The 21,839-nt window shown below is 39.0% G+C and overlaps 1 protein-coding gene across 4 annotated transcripts in view; it reads right to left on the bottom strand.

Annotated features, from left to right (window-relative positions):
- DNAH11 (dynein axonemal heavy chain 11) overlaps positions 1–21,839 on the bottom strand; it is a 353,143-nt gene that overhangs the window by 314,573 nt on the left and 16,731 nt on the right. For all 4 annotated transcript variants that reach the window (XM_065938807.1, XM_065938805.1, XM_065938808.1 and 1 more), the window contains exons 7-8: positions 14,495–14,728; positions 12,497–12,664 (exon numbers count right to left, since the gene is read on the bottom strand). In XM_065938807.1, coding sequence (XP_065794879.1) covers positions 12,497–12,664; positions 14,495–14,728 — 402 coding nt within the window. The remainder of the gene's footprint in view (positions 1–12,496; positions 12,665–14,494; positions 14,729–21,839) is intronic.

Raw genomic sequence — 21,839 nt, 5'->3', positions numbered from 1 at the left:
GCCTGGCGGGCTACAGTCCATGGGGTTGCTAAACGGGAACTCATCTTCTCTATAAAGCCACTCCTCACTCTAAAACCCTAACAAAAACTCTGGCAATCTCTTTGACTTCTTCCTCTCTTGCTCAAGTGTTATCTGTCTTTTCTTCTATGTATTCTCCATCATCCAGGGATCACCCTCATCTGGATCACCATTACCACTTAGCTAGACTTCTGTTTACCATATCTGAACAACTCTCTTTACCTTTAATCTCATCTCTCTCATCATTCTCTAAACTGCAATCTAAATAAGCTTTCTAAAATAGAAATCATATGTCACTCTCGTACTAATAATTCTCCATGTCTCAGTATGGAATACTTAACTTTTAGGGTGAAGTCTCACAGTCTTAGCCTCATCTACAAGGTCCTTTGAGATGTGAACCCTACTTACTCCTCCTGACTATTCCAGTGTCTCCCCCTTCATACTCTTGGATCTAGCCAGGCCTGCCTTGTCACACTGATGCTCTGTGTATAACACAATTTTCTCTAATCACTTTCTTTTCACCTATTCCTCACCTGCTCCATTTCTATATATTTTTTTAGTTCCATTTATCTTTCAGGCATTGTCTCAGTTTCCCTCTCACCTACCCTGGAAAGGGGCCCTTCACAAATACTTGCATGGCACACAGCACTTTCCATTCTCTAGCACTGAGTACACTGTCTGACTGAGTACCTGCATTCTCCCACTGGGTTTGAATATATGAGGATAGTAACCAGGTTTCTTCTCACAGTGACAGTACCAATATTTAACATTTCCAGCACATAGCTGTTTCTCAATACTTATTAGAGAATAAACAATATACTGGTGCTACTCAAAACCATTCTTTCTATATTCTAGAAACTCCAAAATTGCCCTTATTAGTAACATGAGAAATTTTGACGTTTTAGCTAGAGAGATGTCATGGATTGGAATGGGTGAATTTAACTCAGATGACCATTATATCTACTACTGTGGGCAGGAGTCCCTTAGAAGAAATGGAGTAGCCATCATGGTCAACAAAAGAGTCTGAAATGCAGTACTTGGATGCAATCCCAAAAATGACAGAATGATCTCTGTTCGTTTCCAGGGCAAACCATTCAATATTACGGTAATCCAAGCCTATGCCCCAACCAGTAATGCTGAAGAAGTTGAAGTTGAAAAGTTCTATGAAGACCTACAAAACCTTTTAGAAATAACACCTAAAAAAGATGTCCTTTTCATTACAGGCGACTGGAATGCAAAAGTAGAGAGTCAAGAAACACGTGGAGTAACAGGCAAATTTGGCCTTGGAGTACGGAATGAAACAGGGCAAAGGCTAATAGAGTTTTGCCAAGAGAACACACTGGTCATAGCAAACACCCTCTTCCAACAACACAAGAGAAGACTCTACACATGGACATCACCAGATGGCCAACACCGAAATCAGATTGATTATATTCTTTGCAGCCAAAGATGGAGAACCTCTGTACAGTCGGCAAAAACAAGACTGGCAGCTGACTGTGGTTCAGATCATGAACTCCTTACTGCCAAATTCAGACTTAAATTGAAGAAAGTAGGGAAAACCACTAGACCATTCATGTATGACCTAAATCAAATCCCTTATGACTATACAGTGGAATTGAGAAATAGATTTAAGGGACTAGATCTGATAGACATGAGTGCCTGATGAACTATGGATGGAGGTTCGTGACATTGTACAAGAGACAGGGATCAAGACCATCCCCATGGAAAAGAAATGCAAAAAGGCAAATGGTTGTCTGAGGAGGCCTTACCAATAGCTGTGAAAAGAAGAGAAGCCAAAAGCAAAGGAGCAAAGGAAAGATATTCCCATTGGAATGCAGAGTTCCAAAGAATAGCCAGGTGAGATAAGAAAGCCTTCCTCAGCTATCAATGCAAAGAAATAGAGGAAAACAATAGAATGGGAAAGACTAGAGATCTCTTTAAGAAAATGAGAGATACCAAGGGAATATTTCATGCAAAGATGGGCTCAAGAAAGGGCAGAAATGGTATGGACCTAACAGAAGCAGAAGATATTAAGAAGAGGTGGCAAGAATACACAGAAGAACTGTACAAAAAAGATCTTCATGACCCAGATAATCATAACGGTATGATCCACTCACCTAGAGCCAGACATCCTGGAATGTGAAGTCACGTGGGCCTTAGAAAGCATCACTACGAACAAAGCTAGTAGAGGTGATGGAATTCCAGTTGAGCTATTTCAAATCCTAAAAGATGATGCTGTGAAGGTGCTACAATCAATAAGCCAGCAAATGTGGAAAACTCAGCAGTGGCCACAGGACTGGAAAAGGTCAGTTTTCATTCCAATCCTAAGAAAGGCAATGCCAAAGAATGCTCAAACTACTGCACAATTGCACTCGTCTCACACGCTAGTAGAGTAATGCTCAAAATTCTCCCAGCCAGGTTTCAGCAATACATGAACCGTGAACTTCCAGATGTTCAAGCTGGTTTTAGAAAAGGCAGAGGAACCAGAGATCAAGTTGCCAACATCCACTGGATAATCGAAAAAGCAAGAGAGTTCCAGAAAAACATCTATTTCTGCTTTATTGACTATGCCAAAGCCTTTGACTGTGTGGATCACAATAAACTGTGGAAAATTCTGAAAGAGATGGGAATACCAGACCACCTGACCTGCCTCTTAAGAAACCTGTCTGCAGTCAGGAAGCAACAGTTAGAACTGGACATGGAACAACAGACTGGTTCCAAATAGGAAAAGGAGTACGTCAAGGCTGTATATTGTCACCCTGCTTATTTAACTTCTATGCAGAGTACACATGAGAACTGTTGGGCTGGAAGAAGCACAAGTTGGAATCAAGATTGCCGGGAGAAATATCAATAACCTCAGATATGTGGATGACACCACCCTTATGGCAGAAAGTGAAGAGGAACTAAAAAGCCTCTTGATGAAAGTGAAACAGGAGAGTGAAAAAGTTGGCTTGAAGCTCAACATTCAGAAAACTAAGATCACGGCATCTGGTCCCATCACTTCATGGGAAATAGATGGGGAGACAGAGGAAGCAGTGTCAGACTTTAATTTTTGGGGCTCCAAAATCACTGCAGATGGTGATTGCAGCCATGAAATTAAAAGACGCTTACTCCTTGGAAGGAAAGTTATGACCAACCTAGATAGCATATTAAAGAGCAGGGACATTACTTTGCCAACAAAGGTCCATCTGGTCAAGGCTATGGTTTTTCCAGTGGTCATATATGGATGTGAGAGTTGGACTGTGAAGAAAGCTGAACTCCGAAAAATTGATGTTTTTGAACTGTGGTGTTGGAGAAGACTCTTGAGAGTCCTTTGGACTGCAAGGAGATCCAACCAGCCCATCCTAAAGGAGATCAGTCCTGGCTGTTCATTGGAAGAACTGACGCTGAAGCTGAAAGTCCAATCCTTGGGCCACCTCATGCGAAGAGCTGACCCATTGGAAAAGACCCTAATGCTGGGAGGGATTGGGGGCAGGAGCAGAAGGGGACGACAGAGGATGAGATGGCTGGATGGCATCACCGACTCGATGGACATGAGTTTGAGTAAGCTCTGGGAGTTGGTGATGGACAGGGAGGCCTGGCGTGCTATGATTCATGGGGTTGCAAAGAGTCAGACATGACTGAGTGACTGAACTGAACTGAATTTAGCCTTTAATAAGCAACCTTGTTGCTGTGTGAAGAATAGATGTGATGGAGCCAAGACAGGGCCTGAAGGAGAAGTTTAGGAGCAAAGGCAATAACCTTGGGTCAGAGATGAAATCTGTATTTTCAGGGTGATATATTCTCAGGGTTTATATGACAGAACCTGATGTTTATCATGAGAAAACAGTAAGATCATGGATGACTCCTATATTTTGTACTAAGCAGTACACTATATGGAGTATTTTTGAGTTGAACAATACAGGAAGAATAGGCTTGGGAGAGGTAAAGCACACAGGTGATGTCTATTAAATATACAAGTGGAGATGTTGAGTAGGCAGCCAAATATACACTTTGTGTCTGGGATATAAGGAGGTACTTTCCATTATGTCTAATGTCCTTGAGTTTGGTAGATGTCCTTTATCAATTTGAGGAAGGTCCAACTACTCCTATTTCTGAGAATTTTTTTCCCCATCATGAATGGATGTTGAATATGGTCAAAAACATAATGCATCAAAGTTTTTAATTTGCTAAACTATCACAAAGTAGGCAAGAATATACCATGGAGAAAAGACAGTCTTTTCAACACGTGGTGCTGGGAAAACTGGACAGTTACATGTAAAAGAATGCAATCAGAACACTCCCTAACACCACACACAAGAATAAACTCAAAATGGATTAAAGACCTAAATGTAAAGCCAGAAACTATAATCTTGGTGGAAAATACAGGCAGAACATTCTCTGACATAAACCTATATCTCTTATCTTTTTGGATCTACCCTGGAGAGTCATGAAAATAAAAACAAAAATAAAAAATGGGACCGAATTAAACTTAAAAACTTGTGCACAGCAGAGGAAACCATAAACAAAATGAAAAGACAACCCGAAGAACAGGGCAGAAGATCTAACAGACATTTCTTCAAAGAAGGCAGACAGATGGTCAAAAAACATATGAAAAGATGCTCAATATCACTAATTATCAGAGAAATGCAAATCAAAACTGCAATGAGGTATGACCTCACACCTATCAAAATGTCCATCATCAAAAAATCTACAATAAATGTTGGAAAGGGTGTGAAGAACAGGATACCCTCTTATACTGTAGGTATGAATATAAATTCGTACAACCATTATGGAGAACTGTATGGAAAATCCTTAAAAAACTAAAACTAAAACCCACAATTTACTCCCACTCCTGAGTGTATACCTGGAGAAAATCATAATTTGAAAAGATACATGCCCACCCATACATGCAGTACTATAATAGCCAAGACATGGGAGCAATCTAAATGTCCACTGACAGAGGAATGGATAAAAAAGATGTGGTACATATATATATATAGTGGAATATTACTCAGCCATAAACAATGAACTAATGCCATTTACAGCAACGTGGATGGACCTGGATATCATCATACTAAGTGAAGTCAGACAGAGAAAGCCAAAAATCATATTCTATCAACAATCTAATTGTTGAAATGACACAAATGGGGACTTCCCTGGCAGTCCAGTGGTTAGGACTCCATGTTTCCACTGCAGGGGACACAGATTTGATCCCTGGTCGAGATCCAGCATACTGTGTATGTGCTTAGTCGCTCAGTCGTGTCCAACTCTTTGTGACCCCGTGGACTGTAGCCCGCCAGGCTCCTCTGTCCTTGGGGATTCTCCAAGCAAGAATACTGGAGTGGATCACCATGCCCTCCTCCAAGGGATCTTTCCAACCCAGGGATCAAACCCAAGTCTCCCGCATTGCAGGCAGATTCTTTACCAACTGAGCCACCAAGGAAGCCCAAGAATACTGGAGTGGGTAGCCTATCCCTCCTCCAGGGGATCTTCCCAAACCAGGAATTGAACCAGGGTCTCCTGCATTGCAAGTGGATTCTTTACCAGCTGATCTACCAGGAAAGCCCAGGCAGCACAGCCAAAAAAAAAAAAAAAAGAGAGAGAGATACAAATGAACTTATTTACAAATCAAAAACAGATTCAGAGATCTCAAAATCAAACTTGTGGTTACCAAAAGGGAAACATGAGGGGAAGTGACAAATTAGGAGATTGGGACTGACATATACACAAGACTATATATAAAATAGATAACAGGGACCTACTGTATAGCAAAGGGAACTCTACTCAATTTCTGTAATAACCTATATGGGAAAAGAATCTGAAATTATATATATATACACACACACACACATTATATACACTTTATCACTGACCATCATCTGAGCCTTAATGAGTCATAGCAATAACGTCAAAGATCACAGATCACCCTAACAAATAGAGTAACAGCAAAGAAGTCTGAGATAGTGTGAAAATTTCCAAAATGTGACCAACACAAACTGAGCAGGTGCTACTGCAAAAATGACACTGATCAGTGCAGGGCTGCAATGAACCTTCAATCTGTAAAGAAACAAAAACAAAAACCCCACAGTATCTGGCAAACAAAATGAAAAAATGAGGTGTGCCTGTAATTCTTCAACATTTGGTAGAATTCTCCAGTGAAACACCCCAGGCATCAGTATTTTCTTTGGGGGAAGTTATTAAACACAAATCCAATTTTTCTCACTCTCACAAGAAAAAAAAAAATTTTAAGTTTATGTAATGACAGATGTTAAGTAAACTTACTGTGATAATCATTTCACAACATACACATGTACCAAATTATGTTGTACACCTAAAACTAATATAATGTAACATGTCGATTATATCTAAATTTTCAATATTTCATATTGGGTGGGTTGTGGTAATTCAAATTTCTTGAGAAATTGTTTCATTTAATCAAAGTTATCAAATCTATGTATAGAGGTTATTCTTTTCTTTATTTTTTGGTATTACCCATTATTCTTTTGACATCTGCAGGACATATAATGGTAGCTCTTTTTTACTCCTGACATTGGTAATTTTTCTTTTTTTTTTGTAGTCTTACTAGAGTTTTTTTCTAATGGTTAAATGGTAGTTTTATTTTTAAAAAAATTTGTTCATCTTTAAAATTTATAATAAATACAAGTAAAGCTATTTGAAGAATAAAGTTTTGTCTTTTCGAAGAACTAACTCTTAGTTTCATTGACTTTATTATTTGTTTTCAATGTCATTGATTTCTGCTCTTCCCTTCTGATTTTTCCCTTCTTTCTTATTTGTATCTATTTGCTCTCATTTTTTCCTAGGTTCTTAGGGTAGAAACATTACTGATTTGATATTTTCCTCTTTTTTAATGTATGCATTTAGTGCTATAAATTTCCCTCATAACTGCTTTAGCTGTTCCTACAAATTTTGAAATACTGCATTTTCATTTCATTCATTTTCATTCAGTCCTCTATGTTTTATTTCCCTTGAGACTACTGCTTTGATTCATGGCATACTTAGAAATGTGATCTTTAGCTTTTAAGTCTTTAGAACTTTTCCTGTCAGGTCTCTATTATTGATTTCTAGTTTGATTCCATTGTCATCTAAGAACATACTCTGTATGATTTCATTCCTCCCACAAGCAGTGAGTCATATAAGAAATCACATGGGAAATTAAGAATACCTTGACACAAACGGGGAGAAAAAAGCCCAACAAAGTCAAATTTAAGGAATATACCAGAAACAGTACTAAGGGGAAAATTATCACTATAAACATATACATTAAAAAAGGAAGATCTTAACTGAATAACCTAACCTTACATGTCAAATGAATTGAAAAAGAACAAACTAATACCAAAGCTAGCAGAAGAAAGGGGAAAAAATCAAGATTAAAGTGGAGATAAATGAAGTCAATAACAGAAAAACAGAGAAAAATCAACAAAACCAAAAAGTTTACTCTTTGAAAAAAAAAAATGAAATTGACATTTAGACAGACTGACTAAAGAAAAAAGAGAGAAACTAAAATTACTAAAATAAAACCTGAGTAATTACTACCAATTTTACAGAAGTAAGAAAGAATTAAAAAAAAAAGTAAAAAGAATCATAAAAATGTTTTATGAACAATTGTATAACAAATTATGTAACAGATGAAATGGACAAATATAGAAATATACAACCTACTATGACTGAAAAATGAAGTAACAGAAAAACTAAATAGGCCTATAACTAGTACAGAGACTAGTCATCAAAAAGCTTCCAAAAATAACAGAAAAAAGCCTAGGACCAGATAGCTTTCTGGTAAACACCACCAAACACTTTAAAAAGTATTGACACCAATCCTACTCAAAAATCCTCTTCCAAAAAAGTGAAGAGGGAACACTTCCTAACTCATCTTATAAAGAATTGTCCTGATTCCAAAGCCAAATAAAGACATGACAAGAATGTTACAGACAAGTATCCCTTATAGATAATGATATAAACATTCTCAACAAAAGCTAGCAAATAGAACCCAGCAGCATATCAAAAGGATCACACACCATGACCAAGTGAATTTATTTGCAGAATGCAAAGATGGCAAATGAAAGCAATAATAGACCATGTTAATAGAATGAAGGAAAGAAGACCCCATGATCATTTCAATTGATGCAGAAAAAAATGACAAAATTCAACACCCTTTAATGATAAAAACACTCAAACTAGAAATGCTACAGGTCATCAACATGATAAAGGCCATCTATGAAGATCCCACAGTTAATAGCACACTCAACGGTGAAAGGCAAAGTGGTCCCGATAGGATCACAAGCGTGACAAGGATGTTTACTTCCACCACTTCTATTCGACAATGCGTGGGAAGCACTAGCTAGAGCAATTAGGTGAGAAAAATAAGCAAAAAGTAATCAAACTGGAAAGGGGTAAGTAAAATTGTCTCTGTTAACAGATGACATGATTTGACACACAGAAAACTCTGAAGATTCTGCACCAAAGATAAAAAATGCAGCAAAGATGCAGGGTGCAAAATCAACATGCAAAAGTCAGTTTACTTCTATACATTAGTTATGAATAACAAAGCTGTTCATATACCTTACAAGATATAAAAAAGATAACTCAATATTTACCAAATACCTAAACGTAAAAGCTAAAAGTATAAAACTCTTAGGAGAAAATATTGGAGAAAATCTTTAGGACACTGGATTTGGTAATCATTTCTTAGATATGACACCAAAAGCACAGGCAACAGAATAAAAAATTTGACTTCATCAAAATTAAGAACTTTTGTGCATGAAAGGACAGTATCATGGGTATCAGTATCCAATAACCCATGGAATGGTAGAAAGCATTTTCAAATCATACATGGGATATGGGATTAATGTCCAGTATTCTTTGAATTCTTTTTTTTTTTGGCTCTAAAATTCCAATTTTTTTATATCTTCTATTTCTTTGGTGATAATTTCTATTTCTTCACTGAGGTTATTTTTTATTTGTTTCATTATGTTGATAATTGCTTACTGAAGCATTTTTAGTACGGCTCTATAAAACCTTGTCAGATAATTCTAACATGTCTTAGCTTGATGCTGGCATCTATTAGTTTTCTTTTTGCTCAGTTGAGATATTCCTCGTTCTTAGTATAATAAGAAATTTGTCATTGTGGGGAGCTCCTATTATGGCTGAGTGTATGAGCAGGCAAGACATGAAAATCCTGTATATGATTAAGAAGAAATTTATGCAACTAAAATTTTTAAATACTACATACTGTAATAGCAAAGAATAAAGAGTTAAGGAGACTAGAACAGATCTGAGAACTAATTGTATAAACTGGAACACAAGCTAGCATAGATTAATAACCACTTTCAAAGTGAATTTTAGATCCTAGAGTAATGATGGGTTAGGTATCTGGATCAACCTTCCTACTACAAACTAGCAGGTAGAAGGAACATAGCCACAGCATCTTGGGTCACTCTACCTCAGGGTGCAGGTCCTCAGCCTGAATTCCCCAAACTGCCCCAGATGAACTTACTGACTTCTTTTCTGTGAGGATGCAAGGAGGGAGACAAACACTAAAGAGCGAATATGGCACAGCAAAAAATGCTAAACACAGCAAAAACTCTCTCTAGGCTGAGAGTTCTGAGTTGGAACTTCTGTTTCACTCCCTGAGAACTGTGTAATCTCAGGTAATTTACTTGCCCTCATCTGCCTGTGTGGTTACTCTCAGGGTTACAGTGAGAATTAAGCAGGAATGTGTATAAAAGTTTGGCACGATGTCTGGCATCCAACATTTGTTCAGTAAATATTAACAAACTCCAAATAACTGATTCTAGTGGAGCCAAGGGTTTACTTCCAGAATATCCACCAACCTTGTGTAGCTATCTGGGGAATTTTATTTAATCAAGCCACATTTCAGAATGTTGGTTGAACCTAACCATTGAACGTAAAGTCACCTGCCCATCAGTTAAACACAAACAGTTAAGAAAGCAATCCTCTTGTCAAGTTCAACTTAATATAGTATCACTGTGTATACTCCCTAACATCAAACTTGCTAAGAGATTACAACTTAATGATTTCCACGACTAAAAAGAAATGATAATTATGCAACATGATAGAGGTGTTAATTATGACTACAATAGCTTTTAAAATCTATAAATGCTTCAAATTTGCATGTTATACACCTTAAACATCTACAATGTTCCATGTTTCAATTAATTAATTAGTTAAGAAAGCAAGTCTCTCTCCATAATTGCCTAGATCTCAAACAGTCCCATAGGAACCAATCAAAGCAAATACCTAAAGTGACCTTTATATTCAGTATTAATAATTCAGAAACCCAAGGACACGTTAATGGACACACCTGAGCACCCCCTCTTCTGTAAACCGACCACGGTGGCAGAACTTCTGATAAATAAAGGCTCAGAGCCTGACTGATAGGCTTGAGATTAATGAAGAGAGAGAAATAAGTAACAGCATGTCTAAAAACAAACTACCAGTCACTGTTTCTTTAATTTACTGGAACATATGTCAGCCATCTCTACACCAAAGGGCAGGAGGGTGGACAGGACGGACAGGACAGACAGGACCGCCGCATGCGCACTGCTCGATGGGCTCAGGGGACACGGAGCGGTGTGTGCAGGGGGACAGCAAGGGCATGGGGCTGGGTGTGTGTCACAGGAAAACACCGCCATGAATATGAGAGTTTGGAGGAGTTTGTTGTCCAAAGTATTGTCTCCTAAAACTCACCAACTGATTTCATCAGGAAATTTCACTGACTTTCCTGGTGGCTCAGGCAGTAAAGCGTCTGCCTACAATGCGGGAGACCCGGGTTCGATCCCTGGGTCAGGAAGATCTCCTGGAGAAGGAAATAGCACCCCATTCCAGTACTCTTGCCTGGAAAATCCCAAGGACAGAGGAGCCTGGTAGGCTGCAGTTCATGGGTCCGGGCCAAGAGTCGGACATGACTGAGGGACTTCACTTCATCATCAAAATCAGAACACAATGAACTCAGCTCTTCAACAAATGAACAGCTTAGTCAAGCCAAAATAAATAATCATTGCAATATTCTGAGGCAACACTGATAACCAAGACACATTAAAGAAAAAGAAAGGGCATCTTTGACAAAAGCACACCAATTAACTGAACTTTTAGTTAATTCACATTTTGATTTCACAGAATAACCAAAGTCAAGATAATCAGATCGGAGATTGAAAGGGAACTTCAAGGGAAGGCTATAGATGTCTCCAACCTTTGGAGATCAGAGGTAAGCCTTGCCCTTTTCAATCACAAAATAAACAGGGCTTCAAAATACTAAACACAAATACCAGGCAGATATATACCTGAAATATATATATATATATATATAATATGTATGCATATATATTAATGGCATGCTGAACACCTACCAGGATTTGTAATTGTGAGTAAATCAAGACCCTCCTGCAACCAGAAGGCACCTGAGGGTCTGCACGCTGTGGCTCTCACACTCCACTGCTCAGCTGCTCAGAAGAGCTAAACCAAGCCCCTCCAAGAGTCCCATTCTGTCCACATTCCCTGAGTGCCTGCCATGTGCCAGGCATTTTAGCAGGCTCTGGGGAAGAGCTCAGGCTATTCATTGCCACCGATCTGGGGTTCTCTTACTTTTCCACAAATTAGCAGGACACACAACAGCTGTATCACCTACTATTGACTCCACTTCCCAAAAGCTATCAACAGTTCAGAGGGATTCACTTTGCAGACCATGTCCTTACAAAGCTAACACACTGTACTTGCACATTTCAAAGAGTCAATTATTTGACCAAATATAAACATAATAGTGAATAAATTCACATTCCACAAAAAACAATGAGGGTGAGAGCTAATCATTACTTTTTGTTTTTGGTACCTGGGCTTCACTGTCATGGCAAAACACTAAAATGAAGCTATTTTTATCCCAGAGCTGCAGGGACGTTCACAGGGAACTCCTGGCCCCTCACCTGCTGGCAGTAACAGAAAACAGAAGCAGCTTAAACCTGAAAAGCTTCCCTCTTTTCCCTGAGATTAGTAATATGAAATTAACAATTATCTCTTAAGAATAACAAAAGAGAGACTACATAATGTTAATAATATATGCAACAAATGAGATGAAACTAAATATTCAAGTAAATGAAAAATATACTTAATGGTTCAAGAAAAGGCTAAAATGAAACATGCAAGTTACACAGACACCGGATAATCAGATCAATATGAGTTAATATGCTAAGTTTTCAATACACATCAACAAGAAACAAATCCAGATGGAGGTCCACTGTTGCATCATTAGAAATAGTTTAAAATATTCCCAACTGAAAATGCAAAGGACTAAGTCTAGTCTCTGATCTATCATGAAATAGATGAGAGAATCCAGGCAAGCCATTTTGCCTCTTTCATCAGCGAGAAGCTGGACTGGAGAGAACCTATTATCACTGTGACCTGCTGTCCTTCCCAGCTTTAAAGTAAGATTCTATGAAATGAAAACAAAAAGATACAACATTACCATGTTATTGTAATCAGATGGGTCATACGTGCTCTGTTTAAAAATATTCCACTGTTTCATAAATTCTTCACTCATCTCACAGATCTGTCCATTTAAAATTGCTCCCTTGGTACCGCCAAATTCAAGTCTTTCCAGCTTTTCAAATTCCAATATGGTGACAAATATATCCTTTGAAAAAACACAGTAAAGATCTTTCTACCCTTTTGAGTAGGAAAAGAACATTTTAAAGATTCAAAGAAAGAAATTTTCCAGCATTCAAAATTGGTGAGTCAACAGACATTTACATGACAGAAAATAAATGTTATTATGATTTAAATCAACAAAGTAACTGCCTACTTTTAAAATTACACTCCCATTTTCACGTGGACTGAAAATTATTGAGCAGTATAGGTGACATCTAACTTAGCCACAGCAAGACATTTAACTCTCTCATTTCACATCCCTTGGATCCTAAGTCAGATGCCCAGGCAAGATCCACCAAAGCTATGGTGAATGGGCTGTTAAGAAAGCGTGGTACAAGTTGCCCAGTGTTATGCATTTGGCACTCAGACTTTGAGAGTCATTCAGAAGAACTTCTCTGGTGGTTCAGGGGTTAAGACTGTGCACCCAGTGCAGGGGGCATGGGTTCAAGCCCTGCTCAGGGAACTAAGATCCTGCAGACAGCATGGTGCAGCCAAAAATTAAAAGGCATTTGGGCTGCCTAAATGATGAGAATTTTCAAAACATAAAACTCTGATTGTGAATGAAATTTGACAAATCTAACAACAAAAAAGCCCAAACTTGCTGGAAAGAGTTTCATAAAGAAAATAAGGCAGTTTGAAACTTGGAAAAAAAAAATCGTAGCCAGTTGGCACCATAGAAACTGGTGTTTAAATGTGTTTACATGTATGCATTCATTCAATGGCTTCCCAGGTGGTGCTAGTGGTAAAGAAGCTGCCTGCCAATGCAGAAGACTAAGACACCCTGGTTTGATTCTGGGGTTCGGAAGATCCTCTGGAGAGTGGCATGGCAATCTACTCCAATATTCTTGCCTGTAGAATCCATGGACAGAGAAGCCTATGCGACCCTTCAGTCCACAGGGTCGCAAAGAGTAGGACACAAGTGAAGTGACTTGGCACATAGCAATTCATTCAATGTTTGATTTTTTGGTATTTAAAACATTTATACAAAGCACATGTTTTCACGTTCTTTTCACCTATTTTCATGGATAGCTTTAATATTTTAACTGTATAGCACATATATTTATATACTAAAAGTTACCATAATATTGAGATGATCAAATGGGTTTTCAGGTATGGAATCCCAATAAAGACATCAAACATGTAAAAGAGAAAAAGGGATTATTTTATAGCTTCCCAATTTACAACTGTCGTGTAGGAACTTAGTATGTTGTAGCACAAGGGTCAGTTCAGTTCAGATCAGTTGCTCAGTCACGTCTGACTCTCTGCAACCCCATGGACTGCAGCACGCCAGCCTTCCCTGTCCATCACCAATTCCCGGAGTTTGCTCAAACTCATGTCCATCAAGTCGGTGACATCATCCAACCATCTCATTCTCTGCTGTCCCCTTCTCCTCCTGCCTTGAAACTTTCCCAGCATCAGGGGCTTTTCCAATGAGTCAATTCTTCGCATCAGGTGGCCGAAGTATTGGAGTTTCATCTTCAGCATCAGTCCTTCCAATGAATATTCAGGACTGATTTCCTTTAGGATTGACTGGTTTGATCACAAGGATCACAAAGGTCATTGATACGTAAAGATTAATGAAGTTTTGAAAAAAGAAACCAAAACTTTGAATGTAAACAAAACTCTGAAACTAAAACTTTTACTGTATCTTGACAGCACTGGCCTTGTAAGCTCCTCATGAAAATCACCAAGGAAGCAAACTTCTCACCCCTTACTCAAATAGAAAAAATAATCTGTTCCCTGAATCATATTAAAAGGTATAGGGCTTTTGAATTAACCTACAATATAAATCAATTAGAAGCCAATAAGTAAATACCTCTATTTTTTGGATGCGATCAAGAAATTTGTCAAATCTATGAAACACCAGATAAGACCGGAAATCCCATGGTTTCAATTTCTTATTTCCCTTAAAATAGCCTGCCAATCCTCTTCTATAGTTGAAGAAACAATTTTTGAAAGTCTTTAAAATGTTAATGGCCCCTTGAACCTTTTCCAGACAGTCTTCAATTTCCCCTTTCAAGAGATCTTCAGGTGAAAGGTAAGCTATTGCCTAGAAATCAAAGAAAGAATGATATGAAAATATGTTTAATAGTTTTCCTGAAAATATCTGTTTCAATGAAATGTTTTATTTTTCAGTGAGTCATTTTCAAATAACAATGTCTAGAATTGGGCCAGCAATGGTGTGAAACAGAAGACACAAATTCTAGAAATTCAGGTAACTAGGTTTTAATGACATACATGTATACATTAAAGAAATCTACAGAAGATGCTGTAATTACTGTAATCAAACATTCAACCATGACTGCGTTTTTGCTAAGCTTCAAAGATAAAACAACTGTGTAATCAGAATTTGCATGGCTATTTGAGGCAGCAAATATTCTGCACAATTTTTTTTTTAATATACAGAAGTGTAGAAGCCAGGAGGGGAAACCTATGAGATCATGTATTTTAGAAATATGGTCATGTTCCCTGGCAGCACAGGGTCACTTGAAAAGGTGAAGAAGAGCTGACACAGGTGATTATACCACTGGCAATTCTTTTAGATTAACAAACTTCTCTTCTGGGGGCTCATTACAGGACATAAAATCTAGCTGAGATACAGCAACTTAAACTGATTCTGAGTAGTTGAAATGCAAAGATGAGAACGATTAAAGAGAAACCAGCAGATTCATGGAGCAGCTCTCATAGTACCATCATTCAGTTCTTCCCTTTCTCCTGTTTGTTATGAATCTTCACAATTTCCCAGTTTAGGGACCTCAAAAACCTATAAATTCTAATCCTGATGCATCTTCACCTCATATAAATTAAAGGTAAAATTGCATGCCTTTAATTCAACAGTTGTTTAGAAAGCTGTAACAGATCTCAGTGGAGAATGTAATAAAAGCCATTGGGCTCAACACAGTCAATTGAAGGAATAATTTCTAAATGCAGATATATTTTCCTCCTTCTCCCATAAATGGCTACAGTTTTACATGCAGTGGCTACAGTTCTACCAGAAATATAGACTCAGAGACATAAATGTGTAAAGTAGTAAGAAAATCATTCACTTGGTGTCTAAAAAGCCTACTGAGTTCCTTCAACTCTGGCAATAGATTCCCAATCTATACTCATATTTCTCACTCAGGCCTGTATGGAAAATTAACTTCTCCCTAATGGTTGTGGTGCTGGGGAAGACTCTTGAGAGTCCCTTGGACTGCAAGGAGATCTAACCAGTCCATCCTAAAGGAGATCAGCCCTGAGTATTCATTGGAAGGACTGATGCTGAAGCTGAAACTCCAATACTTTGGCCACCTCATGCGAAGAGTTGACTCATTGGAAAAGACACTGATGCTGGGAGGGACTGGGGGCAGGAGGAGAAAGGGATGTCAGAGGATGAGATGGCTGGATGGCATCACCGACTCGATGGACATGAGTTTGAGTAAACTCTGGGAGTTGGTGACGGACAGGGAGGCCTGGTGTGCTGTGATTCACGGAGTCACAAAGAGTCGGACACGACTGAGCTGAGCGACTGAACTGAACTGAAAGGTTGCTAATATTTCACACAAAACAGGGATGAGAACTCCCAGGAATCCCTAGTAATTTGAGTTTTGTAAGAGTCTGCACATTGGTACGGGTTAGGGATTCCATAGGCCTTTATCTGTATGTATTCTTTCTAGTAAATGTGTCCTTTTAGGAAGCTAAAGAATCTACAGTGGTGACTCCGCTGCAGTCTGATTTGGCAACCCTCCATGATCTAATTACCAACATCTGAAGTAGCCTCCCTTTGGGCAAGCCATCCTTACATTCTTTCCTGTGCTTCCTGCCTGACCCTCACATAGATGAGACAATCATGGCACTTAGCTTTCTGTTCACAGAGCCCACTGTTGAATTAGACCGCCTACATCAAGGACACAGTACCCAACATCCTAGATCAGAAAACCAGTCTATACCCTTTCATTGGGCAGCAGGTTTGGGCTGCTGCTGAGTCGCTAAGTCATGTCCGACTCTTTTGTGACCCCGTGGACGGTAGCCTACCAGGGTCCTCTGACCATGGGATTTCCCAGGCAAGGATACTGGAGTGAGCTGCTATGCCCACCTCCAGGGGATCTTCCTGACCCAGGGATGGAACCTGCGGCTCCTGCACTGGCAGGAGAACTCTCTACCACTGAGCCACCTGGTAAGCGCCGGGCAGGTTATGCAAATGGAAAAGAATCAGCAGAGGCAAGAGCCCTGGCTGTGGTCCAGTTGGAGACCACTTTTAACTGCTTTAGTGACATCAGTTAAGTTTTCTCAGAGGGTTTCAGTGGCCTTATTTACAAAAGAAGGATAGATGAATGAAGTGAACCTCAAGATTCTTTTCAGCTCCTAACCTCTGAACTCTCTTCTGCTTCCTACAGGAGCTCCCTGGAGTACACCCAACCATACCAGCTCTATTTCCTCATGCTCAAGAGTATCAGCACAAACCAGCAAAAAACCACTGGATTTAGGATGAACTGGTCCCTTGTCCAAAGCCTTATAAAATAAAAAATGATTAACCAGTATATTTTATCAGTAAGAATCAATTAATGAATTTATCAATGATAGCATTTTTAAATTTTTATTTTACATTGGAGTATTGTTGACTTACAATGTTGTATTAGTTTGATGCCTGTCTCCCAGCTTTTTCGTCTGATTTATGTGATTTTATGGACTTAATTCTACCATCCTTTTCCAAGCTCAACCTTGCAGACTTAAAACTCTTCATCATCTAGGATCTTGTGAATAAGGATATCCCCAAGGGGGACACTAAGTAAGCTGTAGAAGAGGGTGGAGGGCCTGGAGTGGTAACGACTCGCAACGAACAGGGAGCAGGCTTAGGTGACCATGGAAGAAAAGCAAGGCACTAAAATAAGGCACCATTACTGTGCCATTATCCTAGGTGGTCAGATGATGCCTTTTATATGTCTGGCCTAAATGACTAGGTTAACAGTCACTGTTAGAAAACACGTAAAGAGAAACACATTTGCTTTTAAAGCAACAAAGGATTTCTGACCGTGCCTGGAATGCCTAGAAAGATCAGGCAGACAAGGAAAATGAGAAGAAATCAGGAACAACAGTGGATGGTGGAGCCCAAGGTCGCCTGGACAGCACCTGGCCCATCTAAGGGGTACCTGAAGCTCCAGCAGCTGACTGCGCCAATGGGGATGGAAGAACCAACGGAGACCTGACTTTTCAGTGGAGGCTGGAATGCTGGAATCTAAACAAGACCTAATTAATCTAAGCATTAGCAACATATTTTTAAATAAAAATTTCAAAATACTATGCAAAACAAACACACTGCATTGATCCATTGGCCAAACACAGTCAACAGAATGCCAGCTTATGACTTCTGATAATAAGCTAAGGGTTCAAGGGTTCAAATGTTTCATAAACACACTGAAGTCTAGAGATTCACAGGAACAAAGTACATAAAAACTACCTAAGGAAATTATAAAAAACACACAAAATGTGTAACCACACAAATTGTGCAAAGCACAAAATTAAAGGAACAACATGGTATAATTCTATACCCACAAATCACAGCAAATTTTTAAAAAATGGTAATGCTAAAAGCTGGTGAATTACAGTAAACCTGGTTACACATAATAACAGCAATGCAATTAACATAAGCTTCTAAAAATAATTTGTATATGTCAAATATTGTTCAAGAGTCATGAAAAGATTATAGCCCTTAAGCAACATCAGGAATTTATATTAAGCTGATTATCCAAGTTAAGGAAAAAGGATTTTTGTATAAAGTTGTTGTCTACATATTGTTTATAATACAAGTGGCTGGAAGTAATCTACATATCCAATAAAAATAAATTAAACTTTTCAAGAAGATATTAAAAAAAGAATTATATGATAAAATGTATTAGCAAGGAAAATTCTTTTAATGCTGAATTTGAGAGGGATGGAATTATAGGACTACTTCCATTATAAATTTCATACAATATTTTACAGATATGACTAGTATACCAAATATTACATGGTAATTAGAAATAAAAACTTATTTTAAACTATGGAGCATAACCTAACAGGTAAGAGCTCTTTCTTGCAAGCTGGATGACCTTGGGCATGCTATTTATTCTTTCTGGACTTTGGGTGTTTTTTTTTTTTTTAATATAAGCTGGATCTACTAATAAATAGTACCTATATCATAGTGCCGTTAGAAGATTAAATTCATAGAATTTTGTAAAGGGCTTAGGAGAATTCTGGCAAATAAAACAAACTATACAGTGCTTGCTGGGCCTTTCCTGGTGGTACAGTAATAAAGAATCCACCTGCCAGTACAGGAGACACAGGTTTGACCCCTGGGTTGGGAGGATTCCCTGGTGGAAAAAATGGCAACCCATTCCAGTATTCTCGCCTGGGAAATCTCACGGACAGAGGAGCCGGGTGGGCTACAGTCCGTGGGGTTGCACAAAGTCACACACAGCTAACTGACCATGCACAAACACACTGTGCATTAAAAAGGCATTAAAAATCAACTGGACAACAAACTGGAGGTGGTGATGGATGTTGTAGAGTTGAGCTCTTCAGAGAACCCAGGTATGAATGTTTACTCATTGGTCATTTTTTATTCCTTACACGTTGGGGCAGATCTACTACAAAGTCTACTTGGAGAATCTAGGAAATTGGGTAAACTAAACCTTTGGACATAAGCCAGGAATAGTAACTAAAGAACAAGGGAAACAAGGTTATTTCCTCAGGAGTTTGGCAAACTTTGACCACAGACACTGACCAGGGGTCAGGGATAATAGGTTAACAGGCTTACAGGTAACCTGGGCTCTTTGCAAGCCACCTATAAAAACGATTGACAATCTTTGAGGTTTCTACACTAACAGGGCTTTGCAGTAAAAGTTTGGATCATTCTCAAAATGAGATGTGGATCCTCAAAAAGGGTTTGGGAGAAGCTGTGGTCACAGCTGTTAAAACCACAGTAGGGATCAAAGCCTTTCACATGAGATGTGTCCGTTAGGGCCCAGTGTGCTCACTTAATAAAAGAGCAAACCTGAGTTTGCACAACAGAGAAACAGAAATAGAATGAAGCCAGAGGAGACACTAAAATAAAGCAAGGAACTGACCGGTTACCTCCAATTAAGAGCTGCAATTAGTTTGCAAGTCAACAGTTTGGAACTTTTACTGATTTCTATTAAATGTTGCACTGAGCACTTCATTTAGGTTCTCTCCTTTGATTCTTACAACAGCCCATGAACAAGGGCAGAAACAGGCTCAGAGAAGTGATTTAACTCCACTGTGTGCTCAGTCATGTCTGACTCTTCTGCTGCCCCACAGACTATAGCCTGCCAGGCTCCTTTGTCCCTGGAGTTCTCCAGGCAAGAACACTGGAATGGGTAGCAGTCTCTTCTCCTCTAAAATGGTTCAGTTAGATCTGAATCTTGGTTGGTATGAGTCCAAAGACCTTTGCGTATACCATTCTATCTCATCAGAAGCAGAGAGGAGAACCCCCTCTGAGAGAGAATAAACCCCCACACACCCACATCCCTACCTCAATCTTACACTCCCAAAACTCTAAACTGCAGGTCAGAAGACCTGTACTTTAATTTGTCCCCCTAAATCTCAAGGAAGTTGAGCAAATGATATCTTTCAAGTTTCAGTTAATTCATCTGAGAAAGTATCAGAGATTGGAATGGAACCCAATTCCCCAACCAGTTTCTCCTACAACATCCTTCTCTTGAATGCTTAGGACAGCAAAGTGCTGGGCCTGGGCAGCAGAAGCTCTGAGCTGCTTGCCTTGACTATGAGCAGATTTTCAGGGTTCCCAATCTCCTCCAATTTACCCCACTGTGCAATAAAATTTTTTAATTTTCAATATGAGTCATAAGGAGAGAAAAGCATTAGACTAGACTGGGGATGTAATAGGTCAATTATAGATGTCCACCCTTCCCTGAGCTAGTTATCCAGACCTGTCTAAAACATCCTATTTTCCTGGCCACAGGGTTGCTCCAGGAGAGAAAGTAAAATGCTTTCAGTTCAGTTGCTCAGTCGTGTCCAACTCTTTGCAACCCCGTGGACTGCAAAATGCGAGGATTCCCTATCCATCATAAAACCCATTGGCCCAGAACTAAAAACAAAGTCAGTCTCTTTCCAGGGAAGTTCTTCTAGTAGCAGAATATCCCTTTAGTGCTACCAAAAGCCACCTTATTTACAAGTGATGAGAGGCTAAGAATTGACTCAATCAAACACAAATGAGCAAAGTGGAGCTTTGAAATTACCATCTGATTCTCCTGGAGAACGCTAATCCTCAAGTCTTTGCACACTTAGACTTTCCAGTTAATGTGAACTTAGGCCCTTCTTTCTGTTTTGGGTCACCAGTTACAGGTAGAAGTGAGGGACTCTCATAAAAGGCGTTCTTAGCAACACAAAGGCTAAGCCACAAGCACAGATTCTGATTCTCTGGCATCCATTTTACAAAAGCCCCTCAGGGGTTCAGACCCACACCCTGAAACAGACCCTGCTATGGACTGAACTGTGCCAAACCCTCTGAAACAGTGCCTGTGTTGAAGCCCTAACCACCAATGTGACTATCCAGAGATGGAGTCTTCAGGAGACAATTCAGGTTAAATGAAGACAGGAGGGTGGACCCTGATCTGATAGGATTGTGGTTCTGTTACAAGAGGAGGAGGAAGATCTTTCTCTCCACCACGTGAGGGCAGAGAGAGAAGGCAGCTATCTGCAAGCCAGAAAGAACACTGGTCAGAATACACCAATGCAGGAACCTGGACTGTTCCCCCAGCCTCCAAAACTGTGAGAGAGCCATTTCTGAAAATAAAGCCACCCAACCTGTGGAATTCTGTTATAGCAACTCAAACACACACACACACACACACACACACTCACTCACTCACTCACTAGATGATACACCCTTCCAGTATCTTTTAGCTGTGAAATTATGAAATGTTCTCTGATATTATCGACACAAGAGAAATTAAAACTTTCCACTGGATGAGGAAGCAGTCTAATTTTTTAAAATATTTTGTAATGTAAGCAAAGAGTAGAGAAACAATTGTAAGTAAGATATTTTTAAAGATCACCCATGAATCAAAATTTTTTTTAATTCGACTACTATTTTTTGAGGATCATTCTTGCTTCCACCAGGTTCTCTTACTTTACTTTCCAAAAGTCTTCCCTCAGCCTGT

The sequence above is a fragment of the Muntiacus reevesi genome, chromosome 6 (assembly GCF_963930625.1).
Source record: "Muntiacus reevesi chromosome 6, mMunRee1.1, whole genome shotgun sequence".
Lineage (NCBI taxonomy): Eukaryota > Metazoa > Chordata > Mammalia > Artiodactyla > Cervidae > Muntiacus > Muntiacus reevesi.
This window is presented reverse-complemented; position numbering and strand designations above follow the sequence as displayed.